The sequence below is a fragment of the Macaca fascicularis genome, chromosome 11, assembly GCF_037993035.2.
Source record: "Macaca fascicularis isolate 582-1 chromosome 11, T2T-MFA8v1.1".
In the NCBI taxonomy this organism is placed as follows: Eukaryota; Metazoa; Chordata; class Mammalia; order Primates; family Cercopithecidae; genus Macaca; species Macaca fascicularis.
In genome coordinates this window covers 87986262-88007080 of record NC_088385.1, presented here as the reverse complement: position 1 = coordinate 88007080, position 20819 = coordinate 87986262, and the positions used below count along the sequence as shown (strand labels likewise).

At 36.5% G+C, this 20819-nt stretch overlaps 1 protein-coding gene and 1 pseudogene across 1 annotated transcript in view; one reads left to right on the top strand and one right to left on the bottom strand.

Moving 5' to 3' along the window:
* ACSS3 (acyl-CoA synthetase short chain family member 3) overlaps window positions 1-20819 on the bottom strand; it is a 182755-nt gene that overhangs the window by 52138 nt on the left and 109798 nt on the right. Inside the window, exon 9 of the mRNA XM_005571636.5 lies at window positions 10203-10306. Coding sequence (XP_005571693.1) covers window positions 10203-10306 — 104 coding nt within the window. The remainder of the gene's footprint in view (window positions 1-10202; window positions 10307-20819) is intronic.
* On the top strand, window positions 12001-15560 carry LOC123567630 (small ribosomal subunit protein uS5 pseudogene; annotated as a pseudogene).

The following is a 20819-nucleotide window of genomic DNA, read 5'->3' as shown; positions in this document are numbered from 1 at the left end:
ATTTAGTGCAAGTCTCAAAAAAAAAGTGCATGTAGTTAACAAAAAACATTCTCCTAGCCTGCAGTTGAAATCAGTCTGTGTGCCTGAGAGTCATTTGTATCGGCAGGACCAAACAGTCCAGTCCCTGACATTCTGTGCTTGGGAAATGTTTGCTGACTAGTAAATGCATACTTCTAACATGATTTTAGGCTCCCATGATAAAGATCAAGGGCCTAAAAAATAAGTACCAAATCACAGAATGCAATCCCAAAATGAACCAGAGAGAAAAGAAAAAAAGAGGACTCCAGGAAGATAAAAACTATATATTACTATTATAATTCCAAGATTTCCTTTTTTTTTTTTTTTTTTTTTTTTTTTTGAGACGGAGTCTCGCTTTGTCGCCCAGGCTGGAGTGCAGTGGCCGGATCTCAGCTCACTGCAAGCTCCGCCTCCCGGGTTTACGCCATTCTCCTGCCTCAGTCTCCCGAGTAGCTGGGACTACAGGCGCCCACCACCTCGCCCGGCTAGTTTTTTGTATTTTTAGTAGAGACGGGGTTTCACCATATTAGCCAGGATGGTCTCGATCTCCTGACCTCGTGATCCGCCCGTCTCGGCCTCCCAAAGTGCTGGGATTACAGGCTTGAGCCACCGCGCCCGGCCAATTCCAAGATTTTCTTATTCCAAGAATGATATTCAAAGGACAGTCATTCAGTAAGTATTTATTGAATATATTCTATTCACTAAAAGGTATTTCTTTTTGGAAGAAGAAAGTGCTGAGGGCATAAATACATGCCAAATAGAAATTACAGCATGTATAAAGGTTCAGAAGTTAGACCGTCAAAGGACTATGAGTTATTCAGCAGAGCAAAGATTGTGGGAGGCAGGTGTACTTAGGGAGATGATGAGATACCAAGTGGAAGAAGTGAACAGAGGCAGATCATGAAATGCCTTTCACACCGTGTTAAGTAATTTGAATATTGTTCCAGGAACAATGGGAGACATGGAGAGTTTCACAGAGGTGATTCACTCAGAACTGCATTATAGAAAAATCTCTTCAGTTGCTAACTGGAGCACTAAACTGATGATCCCAACCCAAAGCAATAAATCAGATAGATGTGGGCGGTCTGGTGCAGGTGACTGGCAGTGGAAGATATGACCAAATTTTAATTATATTCAAGATCAAAATATCTTGGTGATTGTCTGGATATGGGGCAAAAACAAGAGGGAAAAGGCCGAGTTAACCCCCAGGGTTATGGCTCAAAAGTTAAAGAAAACTAGATGTGAACGAGGGTTAAGAGGAAGATGAGGTGGCAAGTTCACAAGTCCAGCTCTGTAAATGAGAGCTCCCGCTGGATCTGGCAATCGGCCATTCTGCCTTTACAATGCTTCCAGAAACTACATTAAAACAATATGGATTTAGAAGTCGGTAGCCCGTGCTGCAAGCAGAAGACTTAGGAATAAATCAATGCAGCGACCTAGTACTGCTGAATCATATTAATCACAGCATCAGGATGGGCATAGAGGCAATTTGTAAAGAAACCACTCTCCCCACCTCTGAATCTTCACAGTGAACTATAAATAACTTGAATAGGTAGCAGAAAGAAAGCAGAAACAGTGAGATGTACACTAGTGAAAGAAAATCAATTTAATCTTTGTGTTCAGGAGATAGCACGATTTTAGTTTAAAATACTTAATTCAAAGCAACATAACTTTTTGTACAGGAAGAAGACCATTAATTCGAGCTATGAGACACTAGTCTTATCTTACTCCCTTACCAGCACATTGCCTCTAACTGTGGAGGACTCAATGGAGAAGCCCATAAATAACCTTGTGTTTAGATAAGAAACGCTGAGTTAATGAAGGCATGAGATAAAAGCTATGGGGAGAGGACCCAGGACAGCACAGAACAATGAGAGTTCTGGTCCTAATGCCAACTAGTTAGTTGACTCAAGGAAAGTAAAATCTCTACAGCTACATTTTCTCAAACATAAATTCCACTTTTACAGTCTAAGTTTTTTTGAAGCTGAATTATTTACAGGCCAAGATTCTGAAGATGGCCTTTACATTCATGAAGGGCTATTTATAGAAAGCAAAATAAAAACAGTATTTTTTGAGTGCTGACTATATACCAGGAATTCTTCTAGGTTGTAAGTACATATTTCACTTTACTTAAAGCTTTCAATTAGTCCTGAGGAAACTGAAGATCAAGGATTTGCCCGTGGCTATAGAGTAAGTGGCTGAATTGGGATTTAAAGGCAGTCCTACTGGATTCTGCATCACTTTTTGCTACCCACATTGTTACTCCAAGGAGAATAGCCACCCGCTGTTTTCCAAATTAAAATTCACAGCAAAAGAGGGATTGGGAATTGTTTTGTGGGGGAAGTAGGCCCAGTGCAGGGGTTTACATGTAGCAGGGAGAATCAAATTTTCAGACAGTAAAGTTTGTCAAAGGAAGGTATAGATAACTCTTGTTCCTGTGAAGATCTATAAAAACGTGACATATTTTCACCTTTCCAACATGGTTTATACGTGATCCTTGCCAAGGGTAGGAGGAGAATTGGAACAGGTATTTCAAAGGCCAAAACAACTTTATATTATTAATCGATTTCCCAGCGTTTAGTCTCTTGCCAAAGCATTATCACTGATATAATAATGAGCACAAATAGTGATTCTAAAACACAATTCTACATCTCTCAAGTAATTTGTGTTATCATATTTTTTAAAAATTATGTTCTTTTTACATTATAATGCTATGAAGATTAAAATGTCTAATTCAATGAGGGTGTTTGCTTTGGGAATTCATTCTCAGGTGGATTAGCAGTTTGTAAACAGTTATTCACTTTCAGAAAGAGAAAGCCTTATTAAGCATGCCTTAGGTTTGACAAAAGGTTATTCTTTCCACAAACCAAATTCATGCAGCTTACTTCTAAGCTCCAGCTTTTCAAATTATCAGTGAAAATCACCTACTTTAAACTAATGAAGACTACTCTAAATGAGAAAAAATGCTGTTGCCAGGCAACGATAATGACATAGGGCTTCTTTTCTCTCTCACCAGATGGATGCTGTCACGCCATCTCTAGCTACACGTTGCTGAGATGACACTGTGTCTATATAACTGCTTTTTCCCCCATCACAACTTCTCATGCTAAATTTACCAAAAAATACCTTTTCTATGAATGGAATGAAAAAATGTATTTCTGACCATTGAATTGTGAAAAACAAAGATGTATCAGACAGTCGTTAAGTCATTCATATTATTGAAAGATTATTTGCATTCTACTATTCGAAAGTAGCCTAAGGTATCTCCTGGGCAACCCAGCTCATGGGACCGTGTTTTGCCAGTTCAGTACAACCCAGCTCTTTGAGTTCTACAGTTTGCATTTCACACTAATTCAATCCATTATCTTTGAAACACAGACATGTACTTTAAAGAAACCCTCCCACCATAGTGCAATTTTGATAGACTCAAAAATTACTGAGTAAAATACAGAAGCAGAGAATAATAAGTAGTTAAAAAGCAAAATCCAGAAGGCAGCATTTGATAGCACATGGAAATATTTTGCTCCCCGATCTGCAGCCAGAGGAATATTTGCTAATGGCTATTGGTACCCAAACCACAGAAAACAGGTTTTTAAATAATTCAAGATGGAGTCCTCAAGTCACCAAGAATATGCTTTCTTCATTGTCACATTAGCCATATGGGGCCTCTTACGCTTAGGTACGCCTAGGAATCTATTTTGCAGTAAATATACAAGATTTTGCACAGGACACAAGCTAAGTAAATTCGAATAAAGTCACACACATAACACATAGTTGTAAAATGTTTTAAAAAGCAAAAGAAATAACAAGAGGCATAATGTTCTCAATGCTGATTCCAGGGATATAAAATTTCCTATTATAGCCTAAATATAGAGAACTGCAGGCTGACAGATTAAAATCCATCTGCAATTCAGCATATCAACATGGACACATGAAAGAAAAATGTCTGAGAATTCAAGAGTAACAATGGAAGAGGATGATCAAGGAAAAAAAGTGACTTAGACTTTAATACCTTACCTGTCAAATCCTCAAATCCTAGTTAAGTGTTTTACAATTTGTTTACTTAGGAGGAATGAGACAGGGCTGTAGTTGTGCCTGTAACATTTCCCACAGAGATCTCTGTTATCCAACTCTTAGTAATTATGCTACTTTGTGGTTTTGATTTTTGTAAACAAAACGTATTACTGTCTTAAAAAATTTCTGAGTTAGTGAATCTTCTCCAGAGATCCCTAAGAATAAGGATTACATTTGATCAGCCTCATTAACTTTTGTAGTTAAACGTCTTGCCTCAGTTGTCTGCTGTCAGGAATTCTAACTTGACAAGCTGTGCAAAAATAAGAAATCATGTCAAGTAGCCCTGACACATTTTAGTAACACAGCATTAGGGTATGTGTACCCTTAGAATCAGTAGTTTAGATTTAGGAGATGGCATAACTGAAGTTTATTGGAGCCTTTGAGTTCAGTTTAACAAATTCCAGAATTATCAGATTATTCCCCAAAGGAGGGAGAGTTAGGCTATATATAGACTATAGTTAATTCAGAATTGCAGTTGCAATTAAAACTGAAGCAGTTCAATCAAATACGGAGTGAAATACTCCAATTACACCAAGATAAAAGAACTCCACAAAGATGGCTCAAGGCAGATAAAGTGAGATCAACCATTTCAATCATAACCAATGTCTCAGTTCATTAGATGACTACTGGTTTCTCACTGAAATTTTTCCTTAGAGTTTAAAAAATTCTGTGAATTATCTAAGAATTTTATTCCTCCATTAAAGTGATGAAAATAAACAAACAACAAAATCACCTAGTTTTTTGCTCAAGTTGATGGTCATTACTTCATTTCGACTATGTCATCAGTACCTGGACATGAGGACACTTGAAACACTTTCAATATAAGCTCTAGAGCTTCTAATGGTAAGTACACAGATCGTGTCCTGTCAACAGGTAAAAATAATCTGAATTTTGTTGAACTAAACCCTTCACTAAGTTGTCCCTTATAAAAGCCATTGTGGAAGTTGAGTATTCTATCTTTGTAGCTGTCATGAATTAATTGAGCGATAGCAAGAGAAAGAACGAAGTGTTTTTATCTAGGATTAAATAACGTTAAACATTGGGACTCCAGGATGTTTTGTTACAATAATTTCAAAAACCAATACCATATCTTATAGCAAATAGGAATGAAGGAAGGAAGGAGGAAATAAAAGAAGGGAGGAATAAAATAAAAGAAGGAAGAAGTGTGGAAGAGAGGTAGGGAGGGAAGAAGTGTGGAAGAGAGGTAAGGAGGAAAGAAGGGAGGAAGACAGCGAGGAGGGACACAGGGAGGGAAGGAAGGAAAAGGAGGAGGAAGAAAGGAAGGAAGGAATGAAGGAACGAAGGAAGGAAGGAAGGACAGAAAAAATAGATCTACTGTGTTTAGGATTTAATAGTAAGTCTCTGAACTTTAACAAATAATTTTTTTTTGCACTAGCTCATTTACTCATAAAAACAATAATTCCTTTATAGTGATCTTAAATCACAAGAAAAATAATCCTGTAAATGCCACCACACACTGTACTGACAGTTCTTTGCTTCCAAAATTGTGCTTCCTGTCTGACCTCTATAACAATATATTGTTTTATGTGGGGATCGTACAGCTGAGGATAAGGAAGTTCTGGCTGTTCTTTTTGTTTTGGCACATGAATTACCATATTTTAATGAAACCATTATCTTTTTGTTTTCCCTTTTTAAATTATGATTGTAACACCTCTGTTTCTCTATCTCTGGGTAAAAAAAGAAAATGAAAAATTCAGTCAATAATCCAGATGTTTTTAATTAATTTTCTTATGGATGAGTTACTGTGAAGATAATACATCTGGGTGAATGACAATGTGGCTTTTATACAGATTTAGAAACAAATGGAGACAACTCTCCTCTCTAAACTTGACAAGACCAATTTCCTTCATGAGAACATTAAATATTTACATTATTATACTCCAAAGCAAGAGATTCATGCTTCAGTGGTGCTGAACAGGAACAATTCTTTATTAAAATGCTCCTATGAGGGGTGGAGGGTGCTAATCTGTTTTTGTATTTTCTACAGATTAGTTCTCAATTTAGAATATTAGATATTATTTGAATCAGACATCAAAGAATGTCTTTTTAATGAAATAAAGAGGATGTTAATGACTAAAATCTGTTGGTACTAATACAAGTTGCACTAGAGTAACAATAATAATGTGTGATGGTTAATTTTAGGCGTCAACTTGACTGAATTAAGAAATATCTAGCAACCTGGTAAAGCATTATTTTTGCTTGTGTCTGTGAAGATGTTTCCAGAAGAGACTAATATGTGAGTCTGAGTGGAGAAGATGAGAAGATCTTTCCTCAGTGTGAGTGGGCATCCAAAAAGGCAAGACCAGAAAGAACAAGAACAGAGGAAAGGTGAATGTGTGCACCCATCTGCTGAAGTTGGAATATATTCTTCTCCTATCCCTGGACAACAACTCCAGGCTCCCCTATCTTTGGAGCCCAGAACTTATACAAGTGGTCCCTGAGTTCTCAAGCCTTTGGTCTTGAACTAAGAGTGACATTATTCATTGGCTTCCTTCATTCTGAGGCCTTTGGACTTGGACTGAGCAATGCTACCAGAATTCCAGGGTCTCCAGCTTGCAGATGGCCTGTTACAGGATTTCTTAGCCTCCGTAATCATGTCAGCCAACCTCTCTAACAAGTGTCCTCTCATATATCTGTATCTGTATCTACAAATTCTGTCTCTCTGGAGAACCCTGATTAACAAAACATGGTCATATAAATGAACTGACTGCAGAGTCCCTTCTTACAACTCAAGTCATAGGAACTACTTAATTTTTATTCATACATTTTAGTTACTTAATTTCAAATTACATATCACAGTTTCTAAGCAGCTCATTTGTACACATATATCAATGTAATCAGAGAGCAAATTCATGAATTCTTCATATAAATATGAATTTATATGAAAGTCTCATAAAAGTGTGCAAATATGTAAAAAATATCAACTTCTAAGTCAATAACAAGAAAAAGGGACCCTGTAGAAAACTTGAAATTTGAAATAAAGCAAAGTATTATTTGGCTAAAGCTAACCTTCTCTTAAACATTAACACGTGTTTACTAGCACACTTCTTGGGGAAATGCACCACCACCTATCTGATATACAAAACTAGGAAACTCCTGAATGCTCTTGAAATACCAGATGCTTTTCTTTTCATAAGAGTTCATAACAACTCATAACATACTTGCCCTTTCCCCCTGGAATCAAACATCAATTTGATAGCACCTAAAGAAAGAATGGTTGAAATTTTATTTTATTTTATTTTATTTTATTTTATTTTATTTTACTGAGACAGAGTCTTACTCTGTCGCCCAGGCTGGAGTGCAGTGGCGTGACCTCGGCTCATTGCAACCTCCACCTCCCAGGTTCAAGCGATTCTCTTGCCTCAGCCTCCCAAGTAGTTGGGATTGCATGCACACACTACCATGCCTGGCTAATTTTTTTGTATTTTAGTAGAGATGGGGTTTCACCATGTTGGTCAGGCTGGTCTTGAACTCCTGACCTCGTGATCTTCCCACCTTGGCCTCCCAAAGTGCTAGGACTACAGACTTGAACCACCGCGCCCAGACCTTCAGTATCGTTTTATAACTACTTATCACAACACACAACTTTAAAAATGATAAATTGATTTTTTCTATGCAAATGAATAGAGATCCAAACTAGTTTCCTGTTAGTAGCCGACCTCTTCATCACCTGTAATGAAATTATTTTACAAAGCACAAAACGATCTAGCAATCCAGCTACTAGCTACCTATCTACCCATCCACATGTATTTGTGTAGTTCAATAGGACAGAATACTAAACAAAAGTTGTAAAATCAAACGGGGTGAGGATAATGGAAATGGAAAGAATCAGTCATTTTATTAGTAAAATCCACGTTTTCCATGGCAATTAACCGTCACTCCAACCTGATTACAGTGACAGCACATTGACACACGTGGCTATTAATTCCCTTGGAACAATACATTAAAGAAAAATTGCAAATTCTCATGGAACTCAGCACCCACCAGGGACCTCATATGCTTCTGTCACAGGCTTCAGAGAGCTTTTTTGTAAGCCTGAATACACTAACTACATACATCCACACAGGCTATTATGTACAAAGGTGTCTATAAGAAAAAGTAAAATAATTTTATAATTTTATTTGTGAATGTGCTAGTTTTCTTCAGTGAGTTTTGGCACAGTCACCTTGAAGAGAGAAAAACAGAACTCTTCCACAAGCGTTTGTGGCAGGTCACGTTTGTGTGGGAAGTAATGCCCCCATTTTGACCAGATAAGAGAAATTATCTGAAAGGTGACAAAACATTTTCCAGTTCATGACCAAGAAAATAACTGTTAAAATTTTCCTGGCTAATAGGGAATACATAAATACTGTAAACATTCTTGCAGATGCAATAATTCTTCACTTCTTTTTATGTATTTCTACACATAGCATGGATTGTTCTTGAAATTCATTCTTATACTTTGTATTTTCTAAGGAGTTACAAATCTGAGTTTAAATACGTAATTTTCCCCTTAGTAAATAAAACTGGAGGGAATAGAAAGTTGTTTTCTGATTTTCGTCTTATGTAAGGAAAGTGTCCTCTGCTCTGATTATTCATTTTATATTTCATATTACAAAGGATGTAGAAAACATTTTTTTCTTTTTTTCTTTTTTGTGTTTTTGAGACAGAGTCTCGCTCTGTTGCCCAGGCTGGAGTACAATGATAGGATCTCAGCTCACTGCACCCTCAGCCTCCCGGGTTCAAGCAATTCTCAGCCTCCCGAGTAGCTGAGATTACAGGCATGCTCCATCACGCCCGGTGAATTTTTTGTATTTTAAGTAGAGATGGGGCTTCATCATGTTGACCAGGCTGGTCTCGAACTCCTGACCTCGAGTGATCTGCCCGTTTTGGCCTCCCAAAGTTCAGGAATTACAGGCGTGAGCCACCATGCCCAGACAGAAAACACATTTTTAAAGAACAATAGTCGAGGACATAATATAAAAAGTATAATTTCTCAGAATCAAACATTTCTGAATCACCAAACACTGAATTTGAGGTTTAGTCATTCAGTTAATTGTTTACATGAAAATCATTTTTACAATCAGAGCTATTTTTTTGCAAAGTATTCTTACTAATTTTTAACCCAAATTTGATATTCTGCCCCAGATGCAGAGAAGGTGAGAATACTGAAAACATGTATATAAGAAAGGTTGATCTAGTTCATTAAACTAAGCGGGACTGAACTAAAATATGTACATTTGAAGGCTGTAAGGCTCCCACGGCTCATAGCTGCTTTCAGTGGGTCAAATTTTTTTAAATCTCTATACCTGGTGAGGAGGTAAATGGCTTCTAGACAATGTACCCGCTCTCATATATATAGCCACCCCTCAAAAGAAGAAGCAGAAAGAGTTATTGTTGTGGTGGTTGTCTGCTTATTCCAAAGTTTATAGTTGATCCATTTAATATGAAAATTTGTTTCCCAGGAAACACTTAGTGGGAGGACTATAGAGAATAAACAAAATAAATTAAATGAATAAATTACATATATAATGACAATTGTTTTGAGGAAAAATAAATTTATCTGCCTTTAATGCTAGGCAGAATATGTGGCAGAATATATTAGATATTATAGAACACAAGAAGGTGGCCAGAGAGTCCTATGAGAGGAACAGGTCTTCATAAAAGGACTCTGGGAGCAGTGTGCAGGGTGTATCAAAAAGCAGAGAGAACAGAGATGAGTGATTAGGAAACTTTAAATCAGGACAGAGGATGATGCAGCTGCCAGAGCTCAAAGGCAAAGGGAATACTGAAGGTGGAATGAACCCAACAGACACTTCAAAGGAAAATCTGAGACTTAGTAACTTACCAGATATAAGAAACAAAGAAGAGAAGATAAAGAGGTCTTTAGTGCTTTATACCTACAGACCAAGAGAATGGTGGCATCAATGTCACTTATGAAGACATTATTAATAACAATTTAAAAATTACTTATTTTTACTGAAACCTGAACCACTCGAATCCTGAGTTTGTGTCTGATCTGCTGGTCATCGCTCAAAAGTTTCCTCCAATCCTTGCAGCATTTTGGAACATTTCTTTAATATTTACGTGCATGCTAGGAAAATGCTCACCAGTTTGCCACCAATGGTCTAAGACAGGTACTCTGAAGACATTTTTGGACCATTCCAGGGTCTCTACATCACATCGTTCTCCAGCCACAAATAATGTTTTGAACCTGAATATGAGACAGTGAATTCAAATTATTCCTGGAAAATAAATCAATATAATTGTATTTACATTTTAAAAACATTGTTTAACCACACTCATTATGTCAGAGGAATACAGCCATATAACCAATACATCAGACTGTATAATGATGAGTCATTTCTTGTTTGGGCCCAAATGTAACCAAACACACATCACAGAATTGGAATGAGGTACTTCCAAAGTAGAATTCACAGCTAGCACTTTTCAGTTTTTTTTTTTTTTTTTTTTTTTTTTGAGACGGAGTCTCGCTGTGTCGCCCAGGCTGGAGTGCAGTGGCCGGATCTCAGCTCACTGCAAGCTCTGCCTCCCGGGTTTTTTACGCCATTCTCCAGCCTCAGCCTCCCGAGTAGCCGGGACTACAGGCGCCCGCCACCTCGCCTGGCTAGTTTTTTGTATTTTTTAGTAGAGACGGGGTTTCACCGTGTTAGCCAGGATGGTCTCGAACTCCTGACCTCGTGATCCGCCCGTCTCGGCCTCCCAAAGTGCTGGGATTACAGGCTTGAGCCACCGCGCCCGGCCACTTTTCAGTTTTTAAAAAAGCAATTGAGTTGATCTCTGTAATCAATCTATCATGTTGATCTAATGATCAAAGATAAAATATATTTCACCTTGATATTGTCCCTGCTAATTTTAGCTCCAAATTTGTTTGCTGAATTCCAAGGAAGGGTATACACAAAAAATACATACATAAGTATCAGTTAAGGCAGCAAATATTCTTATAAATATGAATTTGTTCCTTCTTGTGAGTTCCTCTGATAAAAATTACTTTAATTTCAAGTACATATTTTTCCTATTCCAAGGACATATATAGGAGAAATAGCTAGTGAAGAAGTAAGTACCATTGTGGCCTTGGAAGTCAAAAAGGTTCTACAGTCAAAAGGAATACAAGAGTACTAATAGATGAAGGAGAATAAGCATTTTTGGCAGAAAGCACCATACTACAGAATGGAAAAAAATAAAATAGAAAAATACAATTGTGTTGACCCAATTAGTGGTTCATTGAGAGCATGGGTGTTTTGTCGTTTTGTTTTTGTTTTTGTTTTCCATTTTCAAATGTCCTCATGACCTGTTTCTATATATATGTATATATAAAGTGTGTGTGTGTGTGTTTGTGTAGAGTTAATTCATTTATCATCAAAGTAAAACACAAACAGTTGACAAACAAAAACCTGTCTACTGATCCTGAATAATGTAGTATATTTTACTATTCCCTTAATTTTTCATATCATTTCATAAAGATTCATGGAGATTCAAATACTTCTACTCCTATGTTCCAATAACATTCTGTTTCTGTCTTTGCTATAAACATGTATCTCATTGTAGAATTCTTTTGTTTTTGTCTATTTCCCACACTGCACTATGAGCTCCTTAGGAACGTGTATCCTTATAACTCCAAGACCAATCAAAGTACATGAAATTTTTAGGTATTTAAACATTTCTAGATGCTCAGAATGATAAAGGGCAGAGGTGGGGAGTTAGCAAAATAAACACCGGTTTGACTTATTCTTCTAAGTAAAAGAGGAGGCATGTTGGTTTCTAAGAGTGTGGAAATTGAGAAAAAACAGTGACTTAAGGAGAGCAAAATTCTGGAATTACTATTCTAGGATATTTTCAGTGTACAACATAAATGTGAAAAGACTTGAGAACAGCCAGTTGTTTTTTTATGGACTCAATCAGTGACCTGGGAGGCTAACCAGGGATAGCACAGATTGGGGTGTGATATAAGGGGTGGGAAATCAATGCTGGAAAAGCTGTCTGGAAACTCTAGAATAGGCAGGAATTATAGGAAGCAAGGCAGCAATAACCAGAATAAAAGAAAACTACAAGGAAAAATAGTGAGGTAAATGACTAGAAGTCACATAAGAAAAAGTTTGATGAAAATGAAAGCAAGGTGAGAAAAACAGGGTGTCATTATGGGCAGAAGGCAATTTCAAACTTAGAGATCTCGAAAACCTGTCTGTTCTGAAGGATGATAGTATTTATGGTAGCTGAAGTCTAACAGTGGAAGACACAGAGGGAAATAAGAGTATTTTGATAGAAGGATTCTCTTCAAGATAGTATTAAAAATCACTCAAGGATCACAGAGGTGGAGAGTAAAATGAAAGTCTGTGACTTGTTGATTAAATAGGCTAAAGGGAGGTCTGAAGAGTGGAGAGATGGCATTACAAAGAGATAGCATGAACTTCAATAGAAGATGGGCCACAAAACAAACAAAATTGTCAAGTTCTCATGTCACCAATTTTACTTTAACATCTTCCCTAACTTTTATAGATAATCTTGGCCCTGAAGGTGCATTTGACCGCAGTAGTGAGAAAAAAAGTAACAGTTTAATTATTCTACAGAAAATAGAGGTTATAAACAGCTATTGAAAATACACAATAATTAATTTTTGAGTATAAATGAATCACTGATAAATGATGTCTATATGTGAAGTGCAATCACCTAGAATTATTCATGGTAATTTTCATCTATAGAAGATGATACCTTTATATCTATAAGGGTGTCAGAAGAGGTTTTAGTTAAATTGTGATAAAACATCCAATGTGCTGTTACTAGATCCACACTCGTTTTCTGAGAAAAGAAAAAAAAATCATCTGCTAATATAAAGATATTCAGAGAGTAAAATTATCTTATTACTTTTTTTTTTGCAATAATGTAGTTGGAGCCATGAGGATGAACCAAATTGGTGATATAGTTAGGATATCTGTTCCCTCCAAATCTCATGTTGAAATGTGACCCCCCCCCACAACCAGTGTTGAAGGTGGGGCCTAGTGGAGAGTCTTAGTGTCCTCCCCATGGTAATAAGTGAGTTCTCACTTACTCTACTTGTTCACATGATAGCTGGTTTTAAAAGCCAGGCACCTCGTCTCCTCCCTCTTGCTTCCTCTCTTGCTATGTGAGATGCTTGCTCTCCCTGAGTCTTCAACCATGATTGTAAGCTTTCTGAGGGCTCACCAGAAGCAGATGTGGCACTGTGCTTCTTGTACAGTCTGCAGACCCATGAGCCAAAATAAATCTCTTTTCTTTATAAATTATCCAGCCTCAGGTATTCCTTACAACAATGCAAAATGGGCTAATACATTGGTATGGTTCAATGGAAATATAATGTTAGCTACAAGTCCAAGAAATATATCTAGTTTAAAATTTTCTAGTAGCCACATTCAGAGAAAAAAGAAGAAGAAGGTCAAATTAGCTCTAATAATATGTTTTGTTAAAATACATATATCTCAAATGTTATTATTTCAACACGCAATGAATATGAAAATTACTTGTGAGATCTTCCAGTCTTTTTTTAATACCAAATCTCAAATCGGGTTTGCCACATTTCAAGAGCTCAATAGCCACGTGAGGGTATTTCAAGAGTTCAATAACCACATGAGGCCAGAGGCTACCATATGGGACAGTGTAGAGGCAGACCATGACTTTCTGAAGAAGCAACAGAATTCTTACACTGGCCTGGATGAAGAAAAATTGTAATTCAATACTATGTATTCAATTCCTGCTCAAATCATTATGCTGATAATGATTTGTATGCATGCACATGTGTGGGTATGCAAGTGTCACGGAATGCAGCTAAGACAATCTATTACTTAACGTTTTATAAGTAAACTGTTATCTCAACAGATTTCCAAAATTTAAAGTATGATTGGTTTAATAATTAGGCATTGTTATAGGACTTCACATAATGGTACAATCCACTGTCAAAAATAATATTTGAGTAGCTGGCCACTTGTATATTTCTCCACTGCATATTCAAAATTATCTAGGAGCAGTTCTTTAGCACAATAAATGCCAAAGGTAAAATTTACATGTTCTGATATAGACACAGAAGCATTATTTTAAATTTCAGATAGGAGAGTAACCTATTACTAGTCTTTGTTAAGAAATTATTTGAATAATTTTTGTGAGTACCCACTAACAGTATGCAATGCTGCTAGGGTAATCTTTAAGCCTTTGAGAACAAAGAAGGGGATAAAAAGTAAGGGCGAAAATGGGAGAGCAAGGAAGGGAATGAATAAAAGGCAGAGACTAGGGGAAAAAAAGCACACAATTTTTTGACAAACTACATATACATTTGCAATTTGAGATAAATTTAAGTAATCAAATGTATGTATTTGTAATTTGAGATTAAAATTTGATGACCAAAATGACCTCATCTGAGAGAATTGTTATAACAGAATGAAAAAATTGTTTAAACATTAAATGATTAAAGTAGGTTAAAGTATAATAAAGATTAGTGTAAAGTTTTAATGTTTAAAATGAGGTTGACTTCACCGAGAAAACACCAAATGGCGGATGACGCCGAGGCAGCGGGGGGGCCCAGAGGCCCCGGTGGCCCTGGGATGGGGAACCGCGGTGGCTTCCGCGGAGGTTTTGGCAGTGGCATCCTGGGCCGGGGTCGCGGCCGAGGACGCGGCCGTGGACGGGGCCGGAGCCGGGGCCTGGGCCGAGGCCGCGGAGCTCACGGAGGCAAGGGCGAGGATAAGGAGTGGATGCCCGCCACCAAGCGGGGCCGCTTGGTCAAGGGCATGAAGATCAAGTCCCTGGAGGAGATCTACGTCTTCTCCCTGCCCATTAAGGAATCTGAGATCATTGACTTTTCCTTGGGGGCCTCTCTCAAAGACCAGGCTTTGAAGACTATGCCGGTGCAGAAGCAGACCCGTGCTGGCCAGCGCACCAGGTTCAAGGCGTTTGTTGCTATCAGGGACTACAATGGCCACGTCGGCCTGGGTGTTAAGTGCTCCAAGGAGGTGGCCACTGCCATCCGTGGGGTCGTCATCCTGGCCAAACTCTCCACTGTCCCTGTGCGCAGAGGCTACTGGGGGAACAAGATCGGCAAGCCCCACACCGTCCCTTGCAAGGTGACAGGCCGCTGCGGCTCTGTGCTGTTGCGCCTCATTCCTGTACCCAGGAGCACTGGCATCATCCCAGCGCCTGTGCCCAAGAAACTGCTCATGATGGCTGGTAACCATGACTGCTACACCTCAGCTCGGGGTTGCACTGCCACCCTGTGCAACTTTGCCAAGGCCACCTTTGATGCCATCTCTAAGACCTACAGCTACCTGACCCCTGACCTCTGGAAGGAAACTGGATTTACCAAGTCTCCCTGTCAGGAATTCACTGATCACCTTGTCAAGACCCACACCAGAGTCTCCGTGCAGCGGACCCAAGCTCCAGCTGTGGCTACAACATACGGTTTTTATACAAGAAAAATAAAATGAATTAAGCTGGTTACTGTCTAAAAAATAATAATAATAATAAAAATGAGGTGGATACACCTATAACTTTATATACTATGTAAAAATAAGAGAAAATGAAAAATATAAAGGCCATAATGTTGATAATCTTAGGACTGAAAAATAGGGTCATGTTTTTAATTATGTTATTCAAACACTTTTCTGATATTTTAGAAAACTCCTGTGATGAAAGACATTACTCATTTAGATAACACATTAAAATTTACAAAATGATAGGTTTGGCTGATCCCAGCAGTGCAGGCAAAGAGCAGCCAAAACGAATAATGTTATAGATATTAATACCACATTTCCAATGCCTGTTAAGCCATAAATTAGTTTAAAGAACTCTAGATGGTTCAAATGCCCGTGTCTTTGGCTTATATATGAAACTAGAGATTGAGAATTTCAAAAATATTCACTATTGAAAATGTAATGTACAACATTGTCAATTAAAAAATTAAAATATAGATTTTTTAGCAAACCAAGGGACAGCTGATATCTTGATGTTACCAGCATTTTTGCAAGTTGTAATATTTTTTGGCTATCCCCCATCCTCCATCACATACACTACAATTAATCTAAGTAATTGATTATAATAATAAACCATGCATTAGCACTGAGCTCTTATTTGATGGCAAATTTGACTATTATATATTTTAAAACATAGTATTTATTATTATGTTTTTGTAGTATATTCCTTTTGCTTTTCTTCCTAAACTTGTTTACTGCTATTTTTAATATCATTATTATAGCAATCGTCATGCTGGCACTAATAAATTGAAAGGTACAATATTCCACAATGGATGATAAAAGTGGCTTCTTCTCTGAAAGTCAGAAAAATCCCTTCCATTTCCATTAAAATCACTTTACTATGTATTGAATGCAAAGGAAAAATTGTGAGATAATTAGTGGTTTAGAAAAATGTCAAAGTAATACTGATGACTTCTTTCGCTAAATATGCCAGAAACTATCCATTTATTTTTGTATTAAAATTCCTCAAACTATAAAAAAGTTATTGTTATTTTATCAATTACAGACTGCTAATTGTATAATACTAATGAACATAAACAGAATACAAATCTAAATAAAATTTAGAAATAAGATATAATTGATGAAACAATAAAATCTCATAAATATTTAATCAAATATAATTTAACTCTCAATTCCTTTTAGTAAACAAAACTATACTAAGTGAATTGCTCTTTTTGTAACCATGATAATAATTGAAACAACAAATCTTAGTATAAATCTATATTTTACAGTTGTCCTAGGCATCAGGTATCTTCTTATGGTTTCAAGGAAGTACGATACTTCCTTGAAACTTTTGTAAAAAAAAAAAAGAAAAAAAATAGTAACCTTTTCAACAGTTAAATTCCTCATTAATGACTTGACATTATTTTATTAATAATACAAAGGAATAAATGCCTACAGTGGAAAATTCATAAATATATCTTGTGTAAATACACTTTTTAAAAAGTTAAAATTGACATTTTTGTAGAGTAATCTGGGCCATCTGGATGGTAAATTTACTTGAGTTACTTATATATGCTCTAGATCGGACTGTACAATATAGTAGCTACTAGCCACATGTGGCCATTTAAGTTTTTCTTTTTCTTTATCTTTTTTTTTTTTTTTTTTGAGACGGAGTCTCACTCTGTTGCCCAGGCCAGAGTGCAGTGGCGCGATGTTGGCTCACTGCAAGCTCCGCCTCCTGGGTTCGCGCCATTCTCCTGCCTCAGCTTCCCTAGTGGCTGGGACTACAGGTGCCCACCACCACGCCTGGCTAATTTTTTGTATTTTTAGTAGAGACAGGGTTTCACCGTGTTAGCCAGGATGAGTCTCCATCTCCTGACCTTGTGATCCATCTGCCTCAGCCTCCCTTAAAATTTCAATTAGTTAAAATTAAAAAAAAAAAAGTGCAATATAAATTTCTCAGTAATACTAATCCAATTCAAGAGTTTAATAATCACATGTGCCTATCATATTGCAGAGATCAGTTTATTGGCGTGCTGTCCTAGATTATTATTGACTATTAAGTGTGTAGATAATTTCTGATGATGGTAACACATGGAAAGGTTTATCTACTTTAAAATCTATAATACTATAAACAAAATAATAATATCCAGAATAGAAAAAAAGGAGAGGAGAGAAAATGAATGGGCTTGAGACCTATGCACCTTTCCCTAATTTTATATAAAACTGAACATAACTCAAGACTCAAATGAAGCTGAAAATTAAGCAAAAAGGGAAATGGAAAAATGATAATGCTGTCAAATTAATTTTAGTCAAAAATAGAAATGAATAAAAAGCTAAAGACAAATCTGATGAAGAATTTTCAGTGAATAAAGTGAGGACCAAAAAAAAAATGAAAGTGAATATTTCCTTCAAGGTCCGTAAACTACCAAATAAGCAAAAATTACTCTTCACTTGTGCCAACAGATGTTAAATTAAAATAGATTATTTCAGTGATGCCTCATTGACTTCTAGTTCACATGATAGATTATCATTATTTTTTGCCATCAATATCCCTATGGTTATCTTCATTTTCCCTACATTCAATTTTCTTCTATTTGCTCCCATTAGAATTCACTTTTAAAATGTAAAGATGCTAGTGTTAATATTACACATGTATTTGACTCTTCTGTCAATGACTGACTAGCATTTTGCCCAGCAGTGTCTCTCTCTCTCTCTCTCATCTCTCTATCTCTCTTTTTCTCAAGCACAACCCTTTATCTCTCTCTTTTTCTCAAGTACAACCAAACAAACTGGAAAAATATAAAACTGAAGTATCTTTTGAATACATCAGAGAGCTCAAAGGTAATAGCACTTAAGACATCAAAAGCCCAAAGAGAAAAAACATAGAGACACAAGACTGCTTGTCTTACTGCTTTCCTTCTTGGGACACTTGTTAATTGGAAACAGTAATTGAAGTGCTGGGAAACCGAACAAAAACTATGTGACTGACTGACAGGGGTTGGAACTAAATGGTAAGTCCAGTCATAATAATTTCTTGGGAAAGGAAAATCGAAATTTAAAATTCACAATGGAAAAAAGGTGACATAAAACACCCAGGCATTCAGTTTGCACACCTGAAGACGTATACCTAATAATGGAGGTAAACTGGAAAGAAACTAAGCCTCTCAAATATTGGAGTCTAGCTTCAAGTCAGCTCCATTCCTAATTGAATAGAAGTGATCTTCCCTTAAGACAATTGCCTGTCGGAATAAGAATCACTCTGTGGGGATATGAAAACATCCGGTATCTCAAAACAGCTAGTTTCTTTTTTCTGTATTTGTTTTTGTTTTTGTTTGTTTGTTTGTTTGTTTTTACTGAGGTGGAGTCTTGCTCTGTCACCCAGGCTGGAGTACAAGAGTGAAATCTCAGCTCACTGCGACCTCACCTCCTGGATTCAAGCCATTCTCCTCCCTCAGCCTCCCAAGTGGCTGGGATTACAGGCACCCACCACCATGCCCAGGTAATTTTTTGTATTTTTAGGAGAGATGGGGTTTCACTACGTTGGCCAGGCTGGTCTCGAACTCCTGACCTCAAATGATCCACTTGCCTCGGCCTCCCAAAGTGCTGGGATTACAGGCATGAGCCACCGCGCCTGGCCAAAATAGCTATTTTCTTATAACAGTGATATAATGGAAGACAAGACCATATGATTAGACACTCAAGAGAAAAAAAGAGACATTAGAAAAACACATATAAAATCAGGTGTTTTTGCTATCATTCATAGACTTCAATATAACTCGGATGAATATGTTCAGGAAATATACATAGAATATTAGCAGAGAACTGGAAATTATAATAAAGAATCAAATGATAATATTTAAACTGAAAAATGTTAAGAAATTATAAACTCGATGAAAGTTTAGATACAACTAGAGAGAGGATTTGAAACCCAAAATACAGGTTACAATAAAATCATCTAACTGCAACTGTGAAAAAAAGCAGAAAAATCATCAAATAGAGCCTATGAAATATAGGTGATATGATAAGAAGTTCTAACATATGTGTTATTAAAGTGTCAAAGTTTAAGAAGAGAAAATAAAGTAGAAGAAGTATTTAAAGAGACAGAAAAGTTTCAAAAATAAGTGAAAGATATCAAGTCAAAGATTTAAGAAGCAGTTTGCATCAACAGGAAATTGAATTCATAACTTAAAAACCTTCCCATAATGTCACTTCTGGCCCAGAGAGTTTTATTTGATTTTTAAATACTTCAAAACATTTAAATAAAATCAACTGTACATAAAATCTTCCAGATAATAGTGGGGAAAAGGCCTTTCATGCCCATTTTATGAGACAAGCAAAACCCTGAAACCAAAACCAGTGAGAGTATAAGAAAGGAAAATAAGAGATCAATCTTGATTGGTTTTAAAGAGATCCCCAACTATAGAAAGGAAGAGGGGTAACAGGTGGAGCATAGATTATTTTTAGGGCAGGTAAAACCATGCCATAGTGATGGATGCATGTCATAATACTTCTGATAAACTTCATAGAATGTTCAATACCAAGAATGAAAATGTATTTAAATTATGGATTCTGGATGATAATGAGGTATCAATCTAGGTTCATCAATTTTAAAGGAGATACAACCCTAATGTGAGATGTTCATAGTGGGGGAGGCTGTGCATGCGTGAAAACATAAGCTATATAGAAGCTCTGAACTTTCCACGAGATTTTGCTGTGACCTAAAATTGCTCTAAAAACAAGGTCTACTAAAAAAAATCTTCAACAAAATGTCAGCAAATTAAATTCAGCTATATTTAAAAAGCATAATATATTAACCGAAATGTATTTATTTCAAGATTGTAAGAATGATTTGACACTTAAAAAATCAGTCACTGTAATTCACCACATTAACTCCTAATAGAATAAGAGGGGGAAAAGTCATATGGTTATCAGAAGATGAAGAAAAAACATAGATAAAATCCCAAACATCAAAAATAGAAACTTTGTTAATTTGATAGCTTTACTCCAAACAAATAATATGTTAATAACAAAAATGCTAAAATCATTTTTCTTAATAATGAATATTGAGAGCTTTCTTCCTGATAATCTGGATGAGACAAAAATGAGCTTTGCCACCAATTCAATTAAATATTTTACTGGAGGATCCTAGGAATAAAGTTAAAAAAAAGAAATAAGCGGCATAAAAGAAGAAATAAAATAGATACTTTTCTCAAACTACATGACTCTGTACATAATACAATCATACATATATACGTTAAAACTACTACA